The sequence below is a fragment of the Stomoxys calcitrans genome, chromosome 2 (assembly GCF_963082655.1).
Source record: "Stomoxys calcitrans chromosome 2, idStoCalc2.1, whole genome shotgun sequence".
NCBI classification, from domain to species: domain Eukaryota; kingdom Metazoa; phylum Arthropoda; class Insecta; order Diptera; family Muscidae; genus Stomoxys; species Stomoxys calcitrans.
The window spans coordinates 237,158,173-237,175,898 of record NC_081553.1 but is presented as its reverse complement, the minus strand read 5'-3'; the positions used below and the strand labels follow the sequence as shown (position 1 = coordinate 237,175,898).

General features: G+C 39.5%; 2 protein-coding genes across 3 annotated transcripts; one reads left to right on the top strand and one right to left on the bottom strand.

The window, feature by feature from the left end:
- Positions 1-3,003: 3,003 nt before the first annotated feature.
- Positions 3,004-12,862, bottom strand: LOC106087980 (bromodomain and WD repeat-containing protein 3). Its single transcript, XM_013253228.2, has 15 exons — positions 12,697-12,862; positions 12,451-12,509; positions 12,324-12,353; positions 11,772-11,831; positions 10,608-10,854; positions 9,738-10,545; positions 9,577-9,673; positions 9,206-9,520; positions 7,182-9,146; positions 6,857-7,116; positions 6,629-6,799; positions 6,293-6,566; positions 4,630-5,778; positions 4,312-4,555; positions 3,004-4,248 (listed from the first exon to the last, which is right to left on the bottom strand). Exons 1-15 carry the CDS (start codon positions 12,737-12,739, stop codon positions 3,242-3,244), a joined length of 6,729 nt encoding a protein of 2,242 aa, XP_013108682.2. The 5' UTR covers positions 12,740-12,862; the 3' UTR covers positions 3,004-3,241.
- A 2,367-nt stretch (positions 12,863-15,229) lies between these two features.
- LOC106093376 (dehydrodolichyl diphosphate synthase complex subunit Dhdds) lies at positions 15,230-17,025 on the top strand. 2 transcript variants are annotated; one of them, XR_001222339.2, is made up of 3 exons: positions 15,230-15,944; positions 16,006-16,323; positions 16,400-17,025. XR_001222339.2 is itself a non-coding variant. In XM_013260430.2 (2 exons), exons 1-2 carry the CDS (start codon positions 15,294-15,296, stop codon positions 16,252-16,254), a joined length of 900 nt encoding a protein of 299 aa, XP_013115884.2. In that variant the 5' UTR covers positions 15,230-15,293; the 3' UTR covers positions 16,255-16,365. The 2 variants fall into 2 exon arrangements, 1 of the variants encoding a protein (XP_013115884.2); XM_013260430.2 differs by lacking the exon at positions 16,400-17,025 and having other exon boundaries at positions 16,006-16,365.
- Positions 17,026-17,726: the final 701 nt, after the last annotated feature.

Here is a 17,726-nt window from a genome sequence, read left to right as displayed (position 1 = left end):
TTATGTCATGTCTCCATACAGACAAGCCCGCTTCAATTGACGCATTGGAAGACAACATTGAAGTATTTATTCTTGAGATACCGTCCGAAATGTTATGTTTTTTTTTAATATATAGCTATAGCTCTTAAAAAATCACCCTTTATAACCTACAGATTACAAACATCGACCATCTAAACGAGAAGACCAAGATCCTTGAAGTTAAAGATTATAGTGAGCTTCTCTCAAAGCAGTATCTCCGGATCTGCCACCACTGAATTTCAAACACACTGGATATTCAGGATATTCATCAGAAACTCGTTCCGGTCCATAAGATTGATCGCCGCGTGAAAGTTATGGCTATTGGATGTTTAAGTATCACAAACACTCGGTATTTCAGCAAGGACCGGTGGCGACCATCCCGCCACTTTCAACTCGATACCGCTGATTGCCCGTGACTGCAGTTGCATTTACATTTTGTTTTTTTTTTTTCACATTTTTATCGTTTGAATTTATAATTTAAAGTTGGTGCTATATTCGGTTTTCGCGGTGAAACTCCATATAAAAAAAATAAGCGGAAAATATTCATGAAAAGTTTTCGTTTCGCTATAACTTGTTTTTTCATCTAGGTAAAATTTACATTTCACCACGCCCAAAAAGTGCACAACCGCAGTCGCTGCGCAAGAAGTCGTTTTCTTACGTAAAACAAACGCTATCGCTAAACTTCTAATTGTAACTAAGTACTTGTTAGTGTTAGTAATCTTGCTCACGTGTACTTACTCGCGATAGTAAACAATTTAGTATTTGTGGATGCATAAATAAGAAAGAATTCTTATATAAATATAAATAAATATACTTCTAAAATAAACAAAAAAAAATTCTTTCGTAGTAAGCTATTGCAATTAATCTGTACGAAGTATTAACGGTCTAAATCGGTATATAACCTGATATAGCTTCCATGTGAATATATCCCCCGATTTGACTTTTTGAGCCCCTGTAAGCCGCAATTTTTCTCCGATTTGGCTGAACTTTTGCATGTGATGTTCTGTTTTGACTTTCAACACTTACGGTCCAAATCAGTCTATAACCTGATATAGTTTCAGCCCTTAAAAGCCGCATTTTTGTCCGATTTTGCTGAAATTTTTGCTTGTAGTGTTATGTTATGACTTCCAACAACTGTGAAGAGTATGGTCCAAATCGGTCTATAACCTATAAAGCTTCCGTATAAACCAATCTCAAGATTTGACTTCTTGAGCGCCTGGAAGCCGCAATTTTTGTCCGACTTTGCTGAAATTTCGCATGCGGAGTTCTGTTACGATTTCCAATAACCGTGTCAAATACGGTCCAAATCTGTCTCGAACCTGATATTGCTGCCATATAAACCGGTCTTTCCAGTATCCTTGTTCGCTCCTTAGAAGCTGAAAGAAGTTAAAATTATAACACATTTATGAATTTGAGAACGGTCCATACACTCACATTTGTGTGTAACATGCACATAAGCAGCTGATAAATTGATTGGTGCCATATTAATTTTTATATGGAAATGGCAACATTTTGAAACACTAAAAAATCGAATGTGTTAACCTTGTAAACCACCGAAAGAACGATTCAGGGAAAATTTTCCCCCAAAAAAAACGTAGTACCAGCCAAGATAAATTTTCAGGTAGTGGCAGTTGCCCAACAACAAAATATTGAGTGTACTATATGTTAAAATCAGTGATTAGTGCAACCCTGATTTTGGTTATGTAACTAGTTCGCGCCATTTTTTATTGTTTGTGTGTGGTATGGTTCATAACTATAATACACACACACAACCAAAACTGGTTGACAAATAGTGCACTTCGCGAGGCAAATTTGTATTCAGCTGTTTACGGTACATTACCTGGTTATTATGTCATGTAGTTTATGAACACGTTCAGTTAACACGACATAACCAGTGTTGCCACTGAAGAAATCTATTTCCCACCAAAATTTAAGAAAAATCCTACCAAACCTGACCAAAACCTACCAAATGTTCTACAAATCAAAAATGCAATTCCGCCGAAGAGTTGGCCATTTTGCTATTCCATTTGCACTCTTATTGCCGATCTCTCGATGAGAAATATTGAGTTCATAAAATCGTATTTTTGTCCCGATTTCAATGGAAAACCGTACAGAGTTTGGATAAAGCGATCAGCCGATTTAAGTGTTTGAGCCCAGAAATGCGCTTTACTACCCATTTTCGCGGTTACAGTGAGTTGCATGGATCGCTCAAGATCTGACTATAGACCAGATTTTACCATATTTGTATGCAGACATAGCCCTGTTTTCCGATTGAAGGCAGAGAACGCACAAAAGCCGCATTTCCTACCTACGAAATTTGAAATTGAAAATAATGAGCGGATTCTTTTTTGTTAAGTTCGAAGAAGTACTTAAGCAAAACTCCTTGATATATGAGAAGTTTCCCTTGCTCCTAAATGGAATTTTCGTAGACAAATCTGCATATACAGATCTGGAGTCGTTAGTCGGGTGAGAATAACCTTAGATTGAGTCAATATGTTTACTTGCAGCGAATGTGGCAACAACAGCAAATGACTCCTCTCCTTTTTTTATAGCCGAGTTCGAGGACCACGTTAGCACATGACTTGAAAAAGAGTTAATTGGGCTATTGAAAAAAAAAAACGATTCCATCGTCGATCTATCCAAAAAATGATTACAAAGAATTGTGTTTCACATTTGCTTTAATTTTTATTAATATTAATTTTTAATTTTTAAGCTTAAAATGTAAGTATACATAAAGATTTGTTTCATGTTTATTAATATTAATAAATATATATGGGTTTCTTAGGTGAGATAAAATAAATCCAACTGGTATACGATAACTGAAAGATGGATGTAATGACAATTAATGATGATATTGACAACGCAAATACAATGAACTTGAATGAGCAGCTCCTGCAAGGTGTTCGTATTCAGCAGAGATACACCTCGGCTAGCGAGCGAGCATATGAATTCCAACGGAAATGAAAAAAAAAAAAATAATAATAATAAAGAATATGCGCAGCCGGCAATGAAAATGTTGCTTTTATATTTTACATACGAACTAATCTAACAAGTAGAGAATGAACCTTCATTAAGGTGGCCAAAAATCAGAAAGAAGAAGGGAAAACAATAAGTTGAACAAGGTAACAGATAAACTTAAATCGCGTTGGTCATATATACCTTCTTTTAGTATATAACACACGCTTTTTTTTTTGAACAGTCATAGGAGCTGAGTGTAAAGTAATTACTCCTTAAAAATTCCTCTCGCTTTGGCAGTAATTTTGCGAACACGGCCTCGGCTACTAACACTTACGAGTTGATCATCATCGCTATCCATAGTACTGGCATCCAAATCGTCATGTGGTGCCGAGCTACCAACTGTGGATGACTCATTGCGGGATTTTCTTCCTCTGCTGTTGGCATTGCCGTACTCTTCGTCATCGCTATATACGTAACGTGGACGTTTCTGGTTGCGCGATCCTCTTTGATTGCGTCGACTCCCCCGAGACCTGGTGTCTTTGGCATCGTCGGATTCTTTGGGCTTGCGAGTGGTGTGGCGATTTCTGCCATTGTATTTTTCGTCGTCGCCATCGTCTTCGTCAACGACAAAGGAATCATCTGAACGTCGGCGTTTTCTTGGAGGTTTTCTACCGTTGCGCGATTTAGGTACGTAGGAAGTTAGTGGCTGATTGTCCTCCGAATCAGATGCTTCTTCGCTTGCTGATGACTCGGTGGAGCCTCCTGTGCCCATATCCGAGACGACTTCTTCATCATCCGGTATGTGTTCGTCAGCCGATGGTTCGGTCTGGGAGTTTTCTTGACTAAAGCGAGAACGCCCCCTTCTTACGGCTACGCCTGTAGTCTGATAGCCGGAAGCAGAAGCGGCCGTTGCGCCAGATGTGGTAGTTGATGTAGGCATACCACGTCTGAGTCGTGTTGTTGCTGAAATCAACATTGAATTGCCCAGAGTTTCCAAATTTATATCCAGTTCATCAGCATTTCGTTGATGTCGGGATAAAACTCTTCTCGAATTGCGTAGTGCAGCACTTGACGTGGATGGCCCAGGATCGCCCACATAATTGTGGTCATGAACTGTTGGTGGCGCCACGGTGGAAGAGATAGATATATTCGATGTCGTAGATGTGGCGTGGGAGCGTGTCATGTGTAAGGATGACGACGTGCTGGCAATTGTTATACTGTGTGGTCCTTCACGTCTCTGCAGATGTGTTGGATGAGGGGTGATTACTTTTCCTACAAAAAATATGATGTCTCAGTAGTTTTTTTTTATTGAATATTACGAAGCAAAAAACTTACTTTGCTGCCTATGCTGCGAACCTTGACTCGATGCCAGTGGTTCGTCATCACTGTCATCATCATCGTCATCGTCGTTTGAGCCATCATTGGGAGGTTCCACAACAGTGTTACGGTTTGTTCGTAACTGTCTTACCACACCTGCTGCAGCAGCTGCTGCAGCCGCGCGGCTTGTCGAGGGCCCGTTCCCATCTCGATTATTGAGAACTGTGCCGTTAGACTTTGTGGGTGTCGGCGTTGGCAGTATCTGGAATGGATAAATGTTAACATAAATGTTCTCATGTGTACTAACATATGCATATTTGATAAACTCGTTCTAACCTCTTCAGCTTCCTCCGTACCCTCTCCATCGATGTCACTGCCCCTGGCCCACTCCATGATAGCTCGTTTAACACTGGATCTTGTGGGACGACCGGCAACCTCTCGAGAATCAGTGTCCGACTCTACAATACGGCCATTGCGAACTGGCAAATGGTAGCTGTGATCATTTTCGGCAGCTCGACGACCAGCCTGCGTTACTGCATGCGTTCTGGTGCTCCTTGAGGGGCTTGTATTATTCGGATTACTAGGTGCGTCTTCGATGTTGCGATTCGGTTTCGGTGGTCGCCCTTTCTTCTTAGGCGTGTGAGTAATTGTATCCTGTGTACTTTCATCGGCATGTGATACGCTTTCAGCTCCAGCAGCCCTTCGATTTCCATTTTGTCGCCGTTGGCCCCTCTTGCCGGAGTTTTTAAACTTTTTGTGCCTTTCTAAGTCAAAATCTTCATCAGTATCCTCGTTTATGGGACGACGGCGGCTTCGTTTGCTCCGAGGTTCCTGTTTGTTTTGTCGACCGGATTCGTGATGTCGCTTACGACTTTTCTGTTTTCTGTCTTTTTTGGGGCTGTAACTTTCTTCAGAGTTTTCGCTAACGCTGTTTTCTGAAGAAGATGATGAGCTGGACGAATCCTCTTCATTGTCGTCCGAATCTGTGGATGAGGCAGGCGACGAAGCATCTTCTTCGACCTCGTCTTCGGGGGCCACTCGATGGTTTTTATTTGCATTTTTTCGTCTGGATGCACGTGATGTTCCCGGTTGCGAATCTTCAGTATCATTGAGACGTCTGTGCGATGAGGATGAGGTAACACGATTCGAACTTGCAATTGCCGCAGCGACACCTCGATTGTTCACCGCTCTTCCTCTTCTTTGACCTACAGGGGGCGACTCATTGTCATCATCCTCGTCATGATTGGAGGATTCCTCAGAGCTCCGTAACCGCCTGGTATTTCTACTAGAATTTCCCCTTCGCCCCGAAGAACGCGTCCTTTCCGATGGCATTCTTTTGTTTGGACTACTACTAGAGCCACGCCCGCTATTATTGCTGCGTGTCTTGTTTTTATTTGCTCGCCTTCTGGCGGACTTCCAATTGCTGAGCACCGTCTTAATGTGCGACTCAAAGAGGGCGCTTAGACGCAAGGTCATAGAGTAAATCTAAAATGACAAAGAATATTATCGTTGGAATAGAAAAGCCTTCTCTGTGATTTTGTGCACGATAGGTAGCAAAATAAGTAGTACGAGAGTATTTTCAAAGAGCAAGGATTTAGATGTGTCCTCCAAACTTGACCTTACCGCCAAATTTTCCTAAAATCACGATCGTCATTCATTATTATGATTTTATGATTTTACATGGAATAGGTCGTGATGAATTGATTTCATGATATTTTGGTGGGAAGCATGTCAGAAAGGAAAAATTAAAGCACAATTATAATGATGTGAATTTATAGAAGTTGATTTCGGTGTTCAATAAAGGAAAAAGCTAGTGTGGTTAAAAACTAAAACAACTACTGAAACTGAAATTGACAAAAATACAAATTGGATGTCATATTCCATTCAATGTGGGGAAGTGATCAAATTTCTCAAATGAATTGACGATCTATACACACGCCCAACACAATTCCTTGGGGAATCATATCGACTATTCTAGGAAAATAAAAGAAATACTTACCCTTGAGCGTTTGTTGGTGTTATAATTCTTGGAGTTTTGAAATATCAAACGCACGTCCTTTGCAAAATCCAATGGATCCTCATAATTGCCGCCCAACAAGTCTTCCTTAACGGTCCGCAAGTCCATGGGTGTGGAAACAATCTCCAAGTAATCGGGAAATTCAATTGTGTCTACCGGTTCTCTAAATGGCAGCGAATCGGGTCGCTGTAACATAAGCTCTAACAGTTGGCGGCAATCTACGCGCCAATCTCCCTCTGAACGTATGCGTTTCGATCTGCAATGCGGAGTAGACCGTTGATGTATGTATTTTGAGCAATTGAAAAACACTTCTCATACCTTCTGGTCGATGATAAACTCTGCCTGGCTTTTGCAGCAGCCGCCGATGTGCTGGGCCCTGTACTGGTTGAAGGTACAACATCAGATTCGTTATCATTTTCCGATTCGGAAGAGTGATAGACGTCCACCAGTTGATGGTATATAGCAGCCACATCAAGATCATTTGGTTCCCTAATCGGAAAGGAGTTGTTAATGTGCGTTCGCAGAAATTCCATGGAAACAACTCACCTTATTATACGCAAACACAGATCTGTTATAATTCTCGCATGTTTTACAATATTTGTGTGTCGTCTGTTGTACTTTTCGGCATTCGTAGCCAAGTAGCGTACGTCAAACTGAGCTGAAGTAATGCGACGATAAAAGTGATTCTCGAACCTTGATTTTATTGTAGTTAGGTCAATTGGATACTCAATTAGATAAGCGTAGTCCGGATATATGTTTAAATCTACCGGAGCCAGGAAGTGTTCGGCAATTGAGAGTCGCATGATCTGCAAAACCAAATGACACATGTCCATATACATAAATATTTTAGGAAATCTAATGTCAAACAAACCTGTTCCAGACCATTGATAATGCGGCGACATGACCCATCTCGATCACCGCGATGCCATTCCTCAGACTTTGGTTGGTATAGGGTTGCTCTTATTTCTTCTGGCAACACAGGCACCGCTCCTCCTACCTCATCGGGTAGTCGGTTCTCGTCTATGGGCTCCATGTCCCAAGGGCTCATGTATTCGTATTCTCCATTATCCCAACGTACTCTAAAACACATGAATGGCGAATCAGGAAATTCCGATGACAAAGCATGCCGCGACTCAATTTGTCCCATCCACCAGCCATCTCCAATCATGCAACGAAAACGATCGCCAATGCTCCAATTGCGTTGAACTGCTAAATCATAAGTCTGGCGAAGAACTATAAAGTCCAATACATCGGGCATATCATGATATTTGATCTTGAAAGTGGTGCCATTCATGTTGCCGTCTTCGTCTATGATGGCAAATTTTAAACAGCATAGTCTTGGCGGCCGTATTTCATATTTGATGCCGATAACTCGGACTAGTTCTCTATCACGAAGAGTATGGAAACTCCATGGCTCCGAACTGTGGGACACCTTATATACTTTTTTCAAACGAACCGCTTCTATGTAACGATGGTGGCCTTGTCGGAAGTAAACAACCTCGTCACCCATTTGAGGATAGTACGGAGCTTTACGCGGTATCACCTCTGACAACCATTCTGCTGGACGATATATTTCGGGAATTTCGCCATTAGGGGCGGGTGGTGGAATTAAAACCTTTTTATTCTTTCGACCAGCTTTAGCTGACGTTGTTGCTTGTTCTGTTGTATCGTCACTGCTGTCCTCACTGATAGTGCGTTTGCGAGAAAGTGGTTTTCGTTTTGAGCGTTTTGGTGGCTCCAAATTTGGTCCTGGTGTATCAGCAACCCAATCTGAGTAGTCAGATGATTCCGTATCCGAGTCGTCCGAAGATTCGTCCAAATTATCTTCAATATTCGAATAGCTGGTGTCACCCGACGAATTACTGCTTTCTTCGTCCTCTTCTAAAGCTTCAGGCACTGATGGTTCTTCAATTTCTTCTTGGTCTCGTACAGCACGAGTTCTGTAGGCCGGTTGATTTGATTGCTGACCTGCCGGACGGGCACTACGTCTTCTTCCACTGCGATCATTTCCATTTGAACGCGTATTTCTATTGCGTCCGTTTCCAGACTGTGATGATGCAACAACACTGGCTGTACTAATCATGATCGGTCGACGACGCATTTCACGCTTGTATTCCTGCATTTCATATTGTCCCGCTGCATAAACGCTTTGTTTCAGTGTTTGAAGTTGGGCATATTTCATTGGTCGCACATAGATGCGACGAACATATTTAAATGGCGCAGGTTGTGGAGACTGCTGTTGCTCAGCGGGGGGCCTACCCCAGGTAGTTCCCTGCCGTGGTTGTTGCGATTGGTCTGAAAGCCTTCTATCTTGAGATACAGTGCGTGAAGTACTCGGTCCATTTCCCAGGATATTCCCATTTGATTCGCTGCGACTGCCAGAAGAACGATTATTTGAGTCCGGTGCTAAATCGTGACCCTGCCGATTGGCCAACGCTTCGATCATCCGATCTAACTGTGACCGATTAGACGCAGAAACGGACGGACTTTGTTGGTTAGCATTGCTGGCGCCGCCACCCTGTCGATTTGCCAATGCGGCTATCAAGCGATCAATATGTGAATAATTCCCGGCTCCTTGTCCATTTTGATTACTTGCCCCATTTTCCTCAACAGAACCATCTATTGTGAGATTCGGTATTAGTTGATCGGTCGAAACATTTTCCCGTCCAGGTACATATCGTTGAAATCTAGCGGGATGCGGATTTCCATCGGAGTCCACTAAAAATGGGGGAGGCATTAAATGTGGCATGACTTGTGTTTGCTCGTCGATCACGTGGTGTGCAGCATCTCTCAACAATGGCCGGTAGTCCGTGTGGAAGAAGAGTTCATTCGGCAGCTGAAATATTTTGAGACATTTTATCGACGTTTTTCTTATTTTTACTTATATTGTCTTACGATTTTGTATCTATCTGGACCAACTCCTAAGCCGAATATTAATATGTGTCCATGGGAATCTGTTGCCGCAATCATCGTTCCATCTGGTGACCATTTAGCATCGAATACGCCACCATGACCTTGCCCATCTATATTATTTACAAAATGAGCCACAGATTCCCCCTTCTCGATGTCCCACAAAAAGACCTGACCATCGTGACCGGCTGACAGGAGGACATGCTCATTTTTAGGATTTGATTCTAAAACAAAAAGCTCATCCTTATGGCCGCGTAAAACGCAGTGCAGTTTGGCAGTTTTCGCATTCCATATTTTTATCTAGAGCAGATGATGACCATCAAAGTAAGTTATGTAAAATATTACAAAAAACTTACGGTAAAATCATTCACGGCGGTAATGACAAACTTATCGGAACAATCCCAAGCAACCATAGTGACCTTTAGTTTTTTGCCTTCTTCCGGTTCAGGACAGCTACATATAGGTGAAAAGAATTATCTCAAGTGACATGCCAACCAATAAGATGCGTTAAACTTACGTCAACAAACGTTCCGTCATGCATAGTTTGACATTCTTCCACTGTTGTGACTCAAATGTCCAAATGTGTGCAGAGCCATCTTTACTTCCCGATATAAAACGAAGACCTCGATGGGACCACTGCACTGAGTCAACGGCATCTGTATAGGCCTCAGTTTCAAGGATACGTTTTGGCCCGTCTTCGGACATAAGGTAAACTCGAACATGATGATCGGCTGAGCCAGCCGCTAAAAACATTCCTCCAGGGGAGAAAGATGTACACATCATTTGTGCCTGGCCTGGCCTCAGCTTCTCGTGATATTGTATTGGCTTAGGCGCAAACGTTATCTTCTGGCCTCTCGGTGTGGAATATTGCCAAAATGCAATTGAACCATCTGTGCTTGTGGTGACTAAATATTTCAAATCGCCTCTTGGCGAAGGACAAAAATTAACCGATGTTATCATGCCTGTATGAGCTGACAGAACGGCAATTGGAGATGTGGTTTGTAGATCCCAGACACGCAAAATTCTGTCTAAAGAACCAGCTGCCAACATTGTGTTATCAAGATTTATGGCAATGTCGGTAATTTCAGCCGAAGCCCCACGCAGTGTCGCCAAAAGGCGCCCGTCCATAGCTGACCATATTTTTATCAAGAGATCATCAGCGCCAGTGATAATGTAATGGCCTGTACGGTCGAAAAGAACACAGTAAACGGATGAAAGATGACCAACAGTACGACGCAGGAGCTTTGTTTTCGAAAACAAAGACGTAGGTACTAAAAGTTTTCGCCGTACTGGACCTCCGTACTCCCGACCAATTATAACTTTTTCTGCAAACATATGCAAGCTTTAGTGATGACACCACTTCAATTTAATTTTTTTTTATACTTACGAAAATTGTGTATAGGCTTCGTAGTGGCTGAATCTGGCAGTGATACGCCATGTAGGCGTGTACAGTAGTCGAGCAAAGATCTGGATTTGTATATGCTATCCTTAGTTCTTAAAAGGCTCTGGCGTCCAGCTCCAAGAAGAGATAGAAGACCAGAAACACTAGGCGCCAACTCTTTATCCAGAATAGGCCCAATACGACAACATATTTCCAATAGATGATTTGAACCGATGTGGGCATATTGGTTTTCCTATAAATAAATAGTCAATTGTTAATTTTTTTTTTCAATTTTATGCCAGAGAACAATTCAGTGAAATCGGTGCCAGCGACAACTCTCTTCTAGCGTTATTTTGTTGTTACTAAAAATTAACGTTGTATTGACCTTTAAGGGGCTACACAAAAATATGCAATTTATTATAGAATTATTGGTTTTTATCGAAGAGCAATCTTCATTGCTTGCAATATCACAAGGCAAAGAGAAAATTGAGCAACATACCGGCCTTTTTCATGACAATAATCCCCCGCGTGGGTATTTGAATATGATTTTGAGGGTTAAATGGCATAATCTATAAAACATGCATGACACATACGGCAACCTTGCTTTATTCTTGACTATGCATCTATGTGGCCACTTCGCCACACACGGCTATCATCTTTTCATTGTGCATGTGTTTGTATGTGCTTATAAAATGTACATATATGCAAAATAAGAAATAATTATTGTATTATTCTTGAATGACTCCAATGCGTTCTAATTATTGTTGGGCAGCAGATTGTTATCCAAATATTAAATATTGTCGATGGAGTCATTGTCAAAATGACCGAAAGACATCATGTACATGGGTCGCAATTTTTCATGCATATGGATTTCTATTTTCTACTAAGAAATTTATTTTAAACGAAAGGACATGCCAACATTCCGAAATTACGCTACCAACGACTGGTTTTCTTCAATTCCAATGGGCACCTCCATTGATACGACGTGCTGTGAGCTTGTGCTGACAAACACAGTCAGCATAAATATGGCGTCCATTTTACCGAACAAAGCAATGTGTAATTGTTAATTTTATGTATACATATATTTTGTATCCTGATTTAAGGGATAAATTTCAAAAATTTTCCAATGTAATAGCTAAAATAATTATATTATATTGAAAATAAACTTACCAATTCGGCCAATGATTGATCATGTTCGTTACCCAACCAATCCGTTCGTTTAGGCAGCACCTACGAATACGTGAAGAAAAAAGTATATTATTGTCACCGGGACGGTTGAAAAAAACGAATTCAGAGATTTTCCCTATAATTTGCATTTAAAGCAAATATATCAGGCAATGTTTTCTGTTTCGATGGTAGTAAAAATTATGTTAACTTTAATAGTGGGCACCATATCGAGCGTTCTAACACTAGCTCCGTAAAAGGCTTTGTTCGCGAAATCCGAACAATACTTCAATAACGTTCAGATTGCGATAATGTAGTTCCATGTTTCCAACGATTTCCATAAAAAGAACTCTGTATATTATTGAAATTTGTTTTCATTTAGTATGGTTTTAGACACCGTCGCAAGCGGAGGTGACTTGTATATACGGAAGTCAAAAAATTATGTTTTTGTTTTGCAAGAACAACAAGAAATCGAAATATTGCGAGATGAAACCGCCAAATAGCGATAGGAGTTAATTTTTTGAACACTTTTAGGCTGATTCCAAGACACTCTCTTACCTTTTTGCTCTCCAGCTCCCGTACAAGAACCTGCAAATGAATGAAAATAAAGAATGAAATGAGTTGCAAGTTAAATTGGAAGACTGCCTCCCAAAAGGACGTGGAGATGAGAGCAATTGACTCGTACCTGTGCCGTTTCCTTAAGTGGACCAGCGGACAAAAATTTGGATATTAAGAAATATAACTCTGCAAGAGAAAGACACGAATATGGATTTACAGTATTAAGAAAATTTTATACAGCTATTTCGACACGGCTTTTGCATTTGCAAATAGGAACAAAAATATTTCCTGTCTTGAGGCTATGAATGGACGGCTGCAATTTGCAAGGCTCGCCAAGGTACATGAGGCTTTCTTTCACTTTCCTAATACCCACCTGGTGTTATTATTTTCTCAACAATTTCACGATAACTATCCATATTGCATTGTTGTCGTTGGGTTTTGGATATTCGTCAGCTTCAATAGTGGATGCAGTGACTCCTTTTCCAAGATTTGATAGCTCTATCAAGTATTAAAAATGAAATTATTTTTTTCTTTGCATTGTGCTGCCAGATGTTGTGTTTAACGTTTATTGGCCATATCTTTCGTATTGTTGTGGGGAAATTATCCCCGAATGCTTGGCAAATGCTGAAAACAGTGACGAACAGATATTAGTACATTTAACAGATTCCTACTTGTTTCGCCAATAAAAATTAACCATTGGACAAAATCTATTGCTATTATTGTAATATTCTTCAATTTAAAAAGATTCGAATAAAATCGCTGCTGGTAAATATATGAAAATCTATCCTATGGAATGGAACAAAAATAAGCGTTACGAACCTGAATGAATCCTATAAGCTACATTGCGCCAAAAGAGTGATCAATTTTCATCCAATTGGGCTTACATTTTGTACAATAATTTGTCTCATGATAACCAATTGACTTATTAAATTTTTTTTTCGGTCAGTACATTGATTTTCTTCTATATATATAAATCGATCTCCTGTTTTTTACTTCTCATTTTCTGATTGGAAATGGGATGGGAAATAAAAGTACGTTTGCATTGGCCACTAAATCCGAATTTATCGCCTTTTTGAGATTTAAGAGCTAAATCCTGTGTTTTTTTTTTGCAGGTTTTACCATACAAAAATAAATCCAATTTTTGCAGGATTTATTTGTAAATCCCAAATAAAATAGATTTGGTGGCTGAATAAACGATAAAAGTACCAAAATATGCAACTGTTTTCAAGGCGGATTGTGGTTGTTGTACAAATGAGAATTATTTCCCATCCCATTTAAATGTTTCGCCATGGGACTGATTAAGACCATACTCGAAAAAGTTGTTGCCAACAAAAAAAAAAAAAAAAAAAAAAAAACGCTTCATGCAAAATTTCGACCAAATCGGATTAAGAATTGCGCCGTCTAGAAGCTCACGAAGTCAAGATCCAAGATCCGTTTATATAGGAGCTATATCAGGTTATGAACAGTTGTTGGAAATCATAACGAAACACGTGACGCAAAATTTCAGCCAAATCGGATAGGAATTGCGCGCTCTAGAGGCTCAAGAAGTCTAATCGGGAGATCGGTTTATATGGCGACTATATCAGCTTTTGGACTGATTTAGACCATACTTAGCACAATTATTAAGAGTCATATCAGAACATTTCGTGCAAAATTTCAGCCAAATCGGATAAGAATTGCACCCTCTGGAAGGTCAAGAAGTCAAGACCCAAGATCTGCTATATCAAAACATGAACCGATTTGGCCCATTTAAATCCCAACCGACCTACACTAAAAAGAAGTATTGGTACAATATTTCAAGCGCCTAGTTATACTCTTTCGAAAGTTAGCGTGCTTTCGATAGAGGGACGGACATGGCTAGATCGACTTAAAATGTCATGACGATGAAGTATATATTTACTTTAAGGGGTCTTAGACGCATATTTCGAGGTGTTAGAAACGGAATGACGAAATTAGTATGCCCCCCATCCTATGGTGGAGGGTACAACTAGAATGCAGCTCAATTTTCCTGCCTGTGTGGTGCTCACAGCTATTCCGTACCGGGTTGTTGGGCTAATGACTTTACCTTGTATACATTTGCCTAGGCACAGAAGAAAACATGGTAGAATTAAGAAGGTTAGCTCACTTGCCCAACAAACCCGAAATAAACGATACAGCGATGGTGGCGCAAATTCCCACTAGGCTGTCAAATTTCTGGACACTTCCCATGACATAATTACCAGGTAGTGTACCATAAACAGCTGAATTTAATTTTTCTTATGACGTGCACTATCTGTCAACCAGTTTTGGTTGTGTGTGTGCGTGTGTATTATAGTTAAGAACTATACACACAAACAACGAAAAATGTAGCGAACTAGTAACATACACGAAATCAGATTGATTTTGACAGATAGTGCACCCAATATTTTGTTGTTAGGCAACTGCCACTACCTGTAAATAAATATAGCTTGGACACTTCCTCATTGACACTCTAGTTTTTATTTGCATTATCACGTGAAGGAGCCACAGCGGATCATAGGATTTGTGACTATAAACGTGTAAATTATAAATTAAAACAATTTGAAAAAAGAAACAAAATGTGAAAAAAATTTAAATCCAAGCAATGGCGAAACAATTAAAGGTGATCTCATTTGTATAACAACCACAAATCATATGGTGCAATGCGACATCTTGTCATTAAGCTGATCGACAGTTAAAGATGGTCTTATTTTTACAACAACTACAAATCATATGCTGCAATCCGCCATCTTTCCATCAAGCTGATCAACGTTTTGCCAACACACATTCCATCAGCTGGGCAAGTGTGCTGACCATCTTTAATGAACCCTGGAAGAAATCGATATATGGCACTGCAATTTCGATTATATAACAGAAATCGACGATTTCACATTTGGTTAGTCGAAAATCGTTTTCCCTCTGTTATTATTACATATTAATTGTCTTACCATTTGTTCCTATTCGAGACTTACCATGTCGTGGGTCTCTGATTATAAATATACGTGGTTCCAAAAACTCGCTGTCAATGTTATAAGGTGTGGACCTCTACCGTACCACATCGGTTTTGTTATGGATGGCAATCGTAGATACGCCACTTCACAGCAAATTCGTAAAATTGATGGTCATGCCAAGGGTTTCGAAAAGCTAGCAGACTGTTTGCGGTGGTGCTTGGATGTCGGAATCCGAGAGGTCACAACATTCGCTTTTAGTATTGAAAATTTTAAAAGATCAGAGGAAGAAGTCAGTGGCCTAATGGATTTGGCACGTGAAAAGTTTTCTAAACTCCTTCAAGAGCTACCTAAACTTCATGAGCATGGTGTCCGTATCAGAGTTATAGGCAATATAGGCTTGCTGCCAGATGACCTGCAAAAACTTATTGCTCAAACCATGTTAGAAACGGAAAATAACAACAAATTGTTCCTAAACGTGGCATTCTCGTACACATCCAGAGATGAAATTACACAAGCCGTCCAGGATGTATTGATCCATGGAGATGGCCTTCTTGAGGGTGACATTAGTGAACGTCTCATTGAAGAGTGCTTATATAGCAGACACTCGCCACAGCCGGATCTATTGTTTCGCACTTCAGGAGAAACACGCATCAGTGACTTTCTGATGTGGCAAGTGAGCTTAACAAACAACAAATATCACTCGCAAATGTAGTAATTTTCAAAACTATTTTCAGCTCAACTCCACAATTTTGTACTTTACAAAAATATTTTGGCCACAGCTAACAATCTGGGAGTTTCTCTCGGGTATATTCTGTTATCAACGCGATAGCCTAAACATGAAATCATTTAGGAGCTATGAACGTTTGGAAAAAATGGCAGTAGCGAGGAATTCCGGCTTCTATACAGAACGTGTTCAAAATTTTCTACAATGCCTAGATACGTATAGGAGAAACGCATTGTTGAAATGGTCCACGGCACAGTAGCCAAAAGATTTAAATAACTCTATAAAATGTCCACTACTTACACATTCTGCTCATTATTTCCGTTTATAGGTTTGTAAATTATATCACTAGCAATCAACTGCTTAACATTTATATTTTGTTGTTTTTGTTTATTTTTTTGGCAAAGTAATTGCAAAATTTTCTTTATAACAATAATCTGACAAACGTATTTTTCAAACCTCAACAATGACCTAGAGGGGCCACATACTTTCGTCTATATTGACCAAATACCAAAAAAGTTCGAGGAGTTGTAAGCTGTTTTGACATTGAAAAATCTATTTCTATATTTACTTCTTTTTTAGTGGAAAGATTGAATTTAAGTAACAGCACAGTATCAGGCTATAAGTTGGTGTTGCATAATTAAAATCAATATTTTTCGCCGTAACTGTATTATTATTATAACTGTTTTGAGTTCATACATCATAATACTTGGCGACATTTGTGAGCTACTGTACCATTTAGTATGGCGACCATGTAAAAACTTCTCCACAAAAAGTTGTCGCAATGCCGCACGCCGTTCGGACTGGGCTATAAAAAGAAGGCCCCTTATCATTAAGGTTAAACTTGATGGGGCGAGTTTAACAAAAAATCATAATGGTTTAGTAGAATATTCCCTCGTTAAATAGGAAGATGTTTAAATAATATAGCTGAAAAAAGTTGTGAATAAAGGCATACGTTTATAGTAAACAAAAAAACATAATAAAACAGAAAAATAGTTTTGGCTACTAAGGCTATAAAGCTACCAATCATTTATATTTTTGAAGTGTTTAAAAAAGTTATCGTGAAAATATTGTCTTTCACAATGAAAAGTGAACTTAGTGCACACATTGGATGTGGATGTTGAATGCATGAAAAGAATTTTCTCTATCGTCAAAAGTTATTATCCGAAAAAGTAATCATGGAAAAATATTAATTTTTATCATTATTAATGAATGAATGATAACTTTTTTAACGCGACAAAAATGCACATGAAAACATAATTTTTTTTATTAAAATTCATTGTAAATACTGGGGAAATGTCCCATTGCAGAGGTTATTTTATTTCAAAATGTTTTAATTATGACTTCATATTGATTTTGGTCGTACCAAGTTTCCAGAGATTCGGAAATGTGTCTCTAAAAAGCGCCAGCTTTTGTAGACCAAAACGAATCGATCAATTTCACTACGCCCAATCGGAATATTCAATGAAACTTGGTAAGAAACCGTATTCCATTGAAGATCTACGTCTTCCCTTTGTACCTGCTATTAGGCTTAACAATAATTGATACGGTTGTTCCAAATGGAGATTTCAGTTGTCTTCGAAAAAATGTCATTGCTGGTTACCGAAATTAAAATAATACTGTAAAGGACATGCTAAGCCTTTCGAAGCACAAAAATATGTCAATTCCGGTTAATTGAAAACAGTAAAACACAGGAAATATTTCATTTATCTGATGTTTTTAACTATGCAAAGT

Coding starts and splice junctions, on each gene's coding strand:
- LOC106087980 (XM_013253228.2), bottom strand. CDS start 12,739: ATGGATAGTTATCGTGAAATTGTTGAGAAAATAATAACACCAG. Junction 12,510..12,696: donor TGAGAAAATAATAACACCAG/GTGGGTATTAGG, acceptor TTTCTCTTGCAG/AGTTATATTTCTTAATATCC. Junction 9,147..9,205: donor GTCCAGATAGATACAAAATC/GTAAGACAATAT, acceptor AAAATATTTCAG/CTGCCGAATGAACTCTTCTT.
- LOC106093376 (XM_013260430.2), top strand. CDS start 15,294: ATGTCGTGGGTCTCTGATTATAAATATACGTGGTTCCAAAAACTCGCT. Junction 15,945..16,005: donor GTGACTTTCTGATGTGGCAA/GTGAGCTTAACA, acceptor AACTATTTTCAG/CTCAACTCCACAATTTTGTA.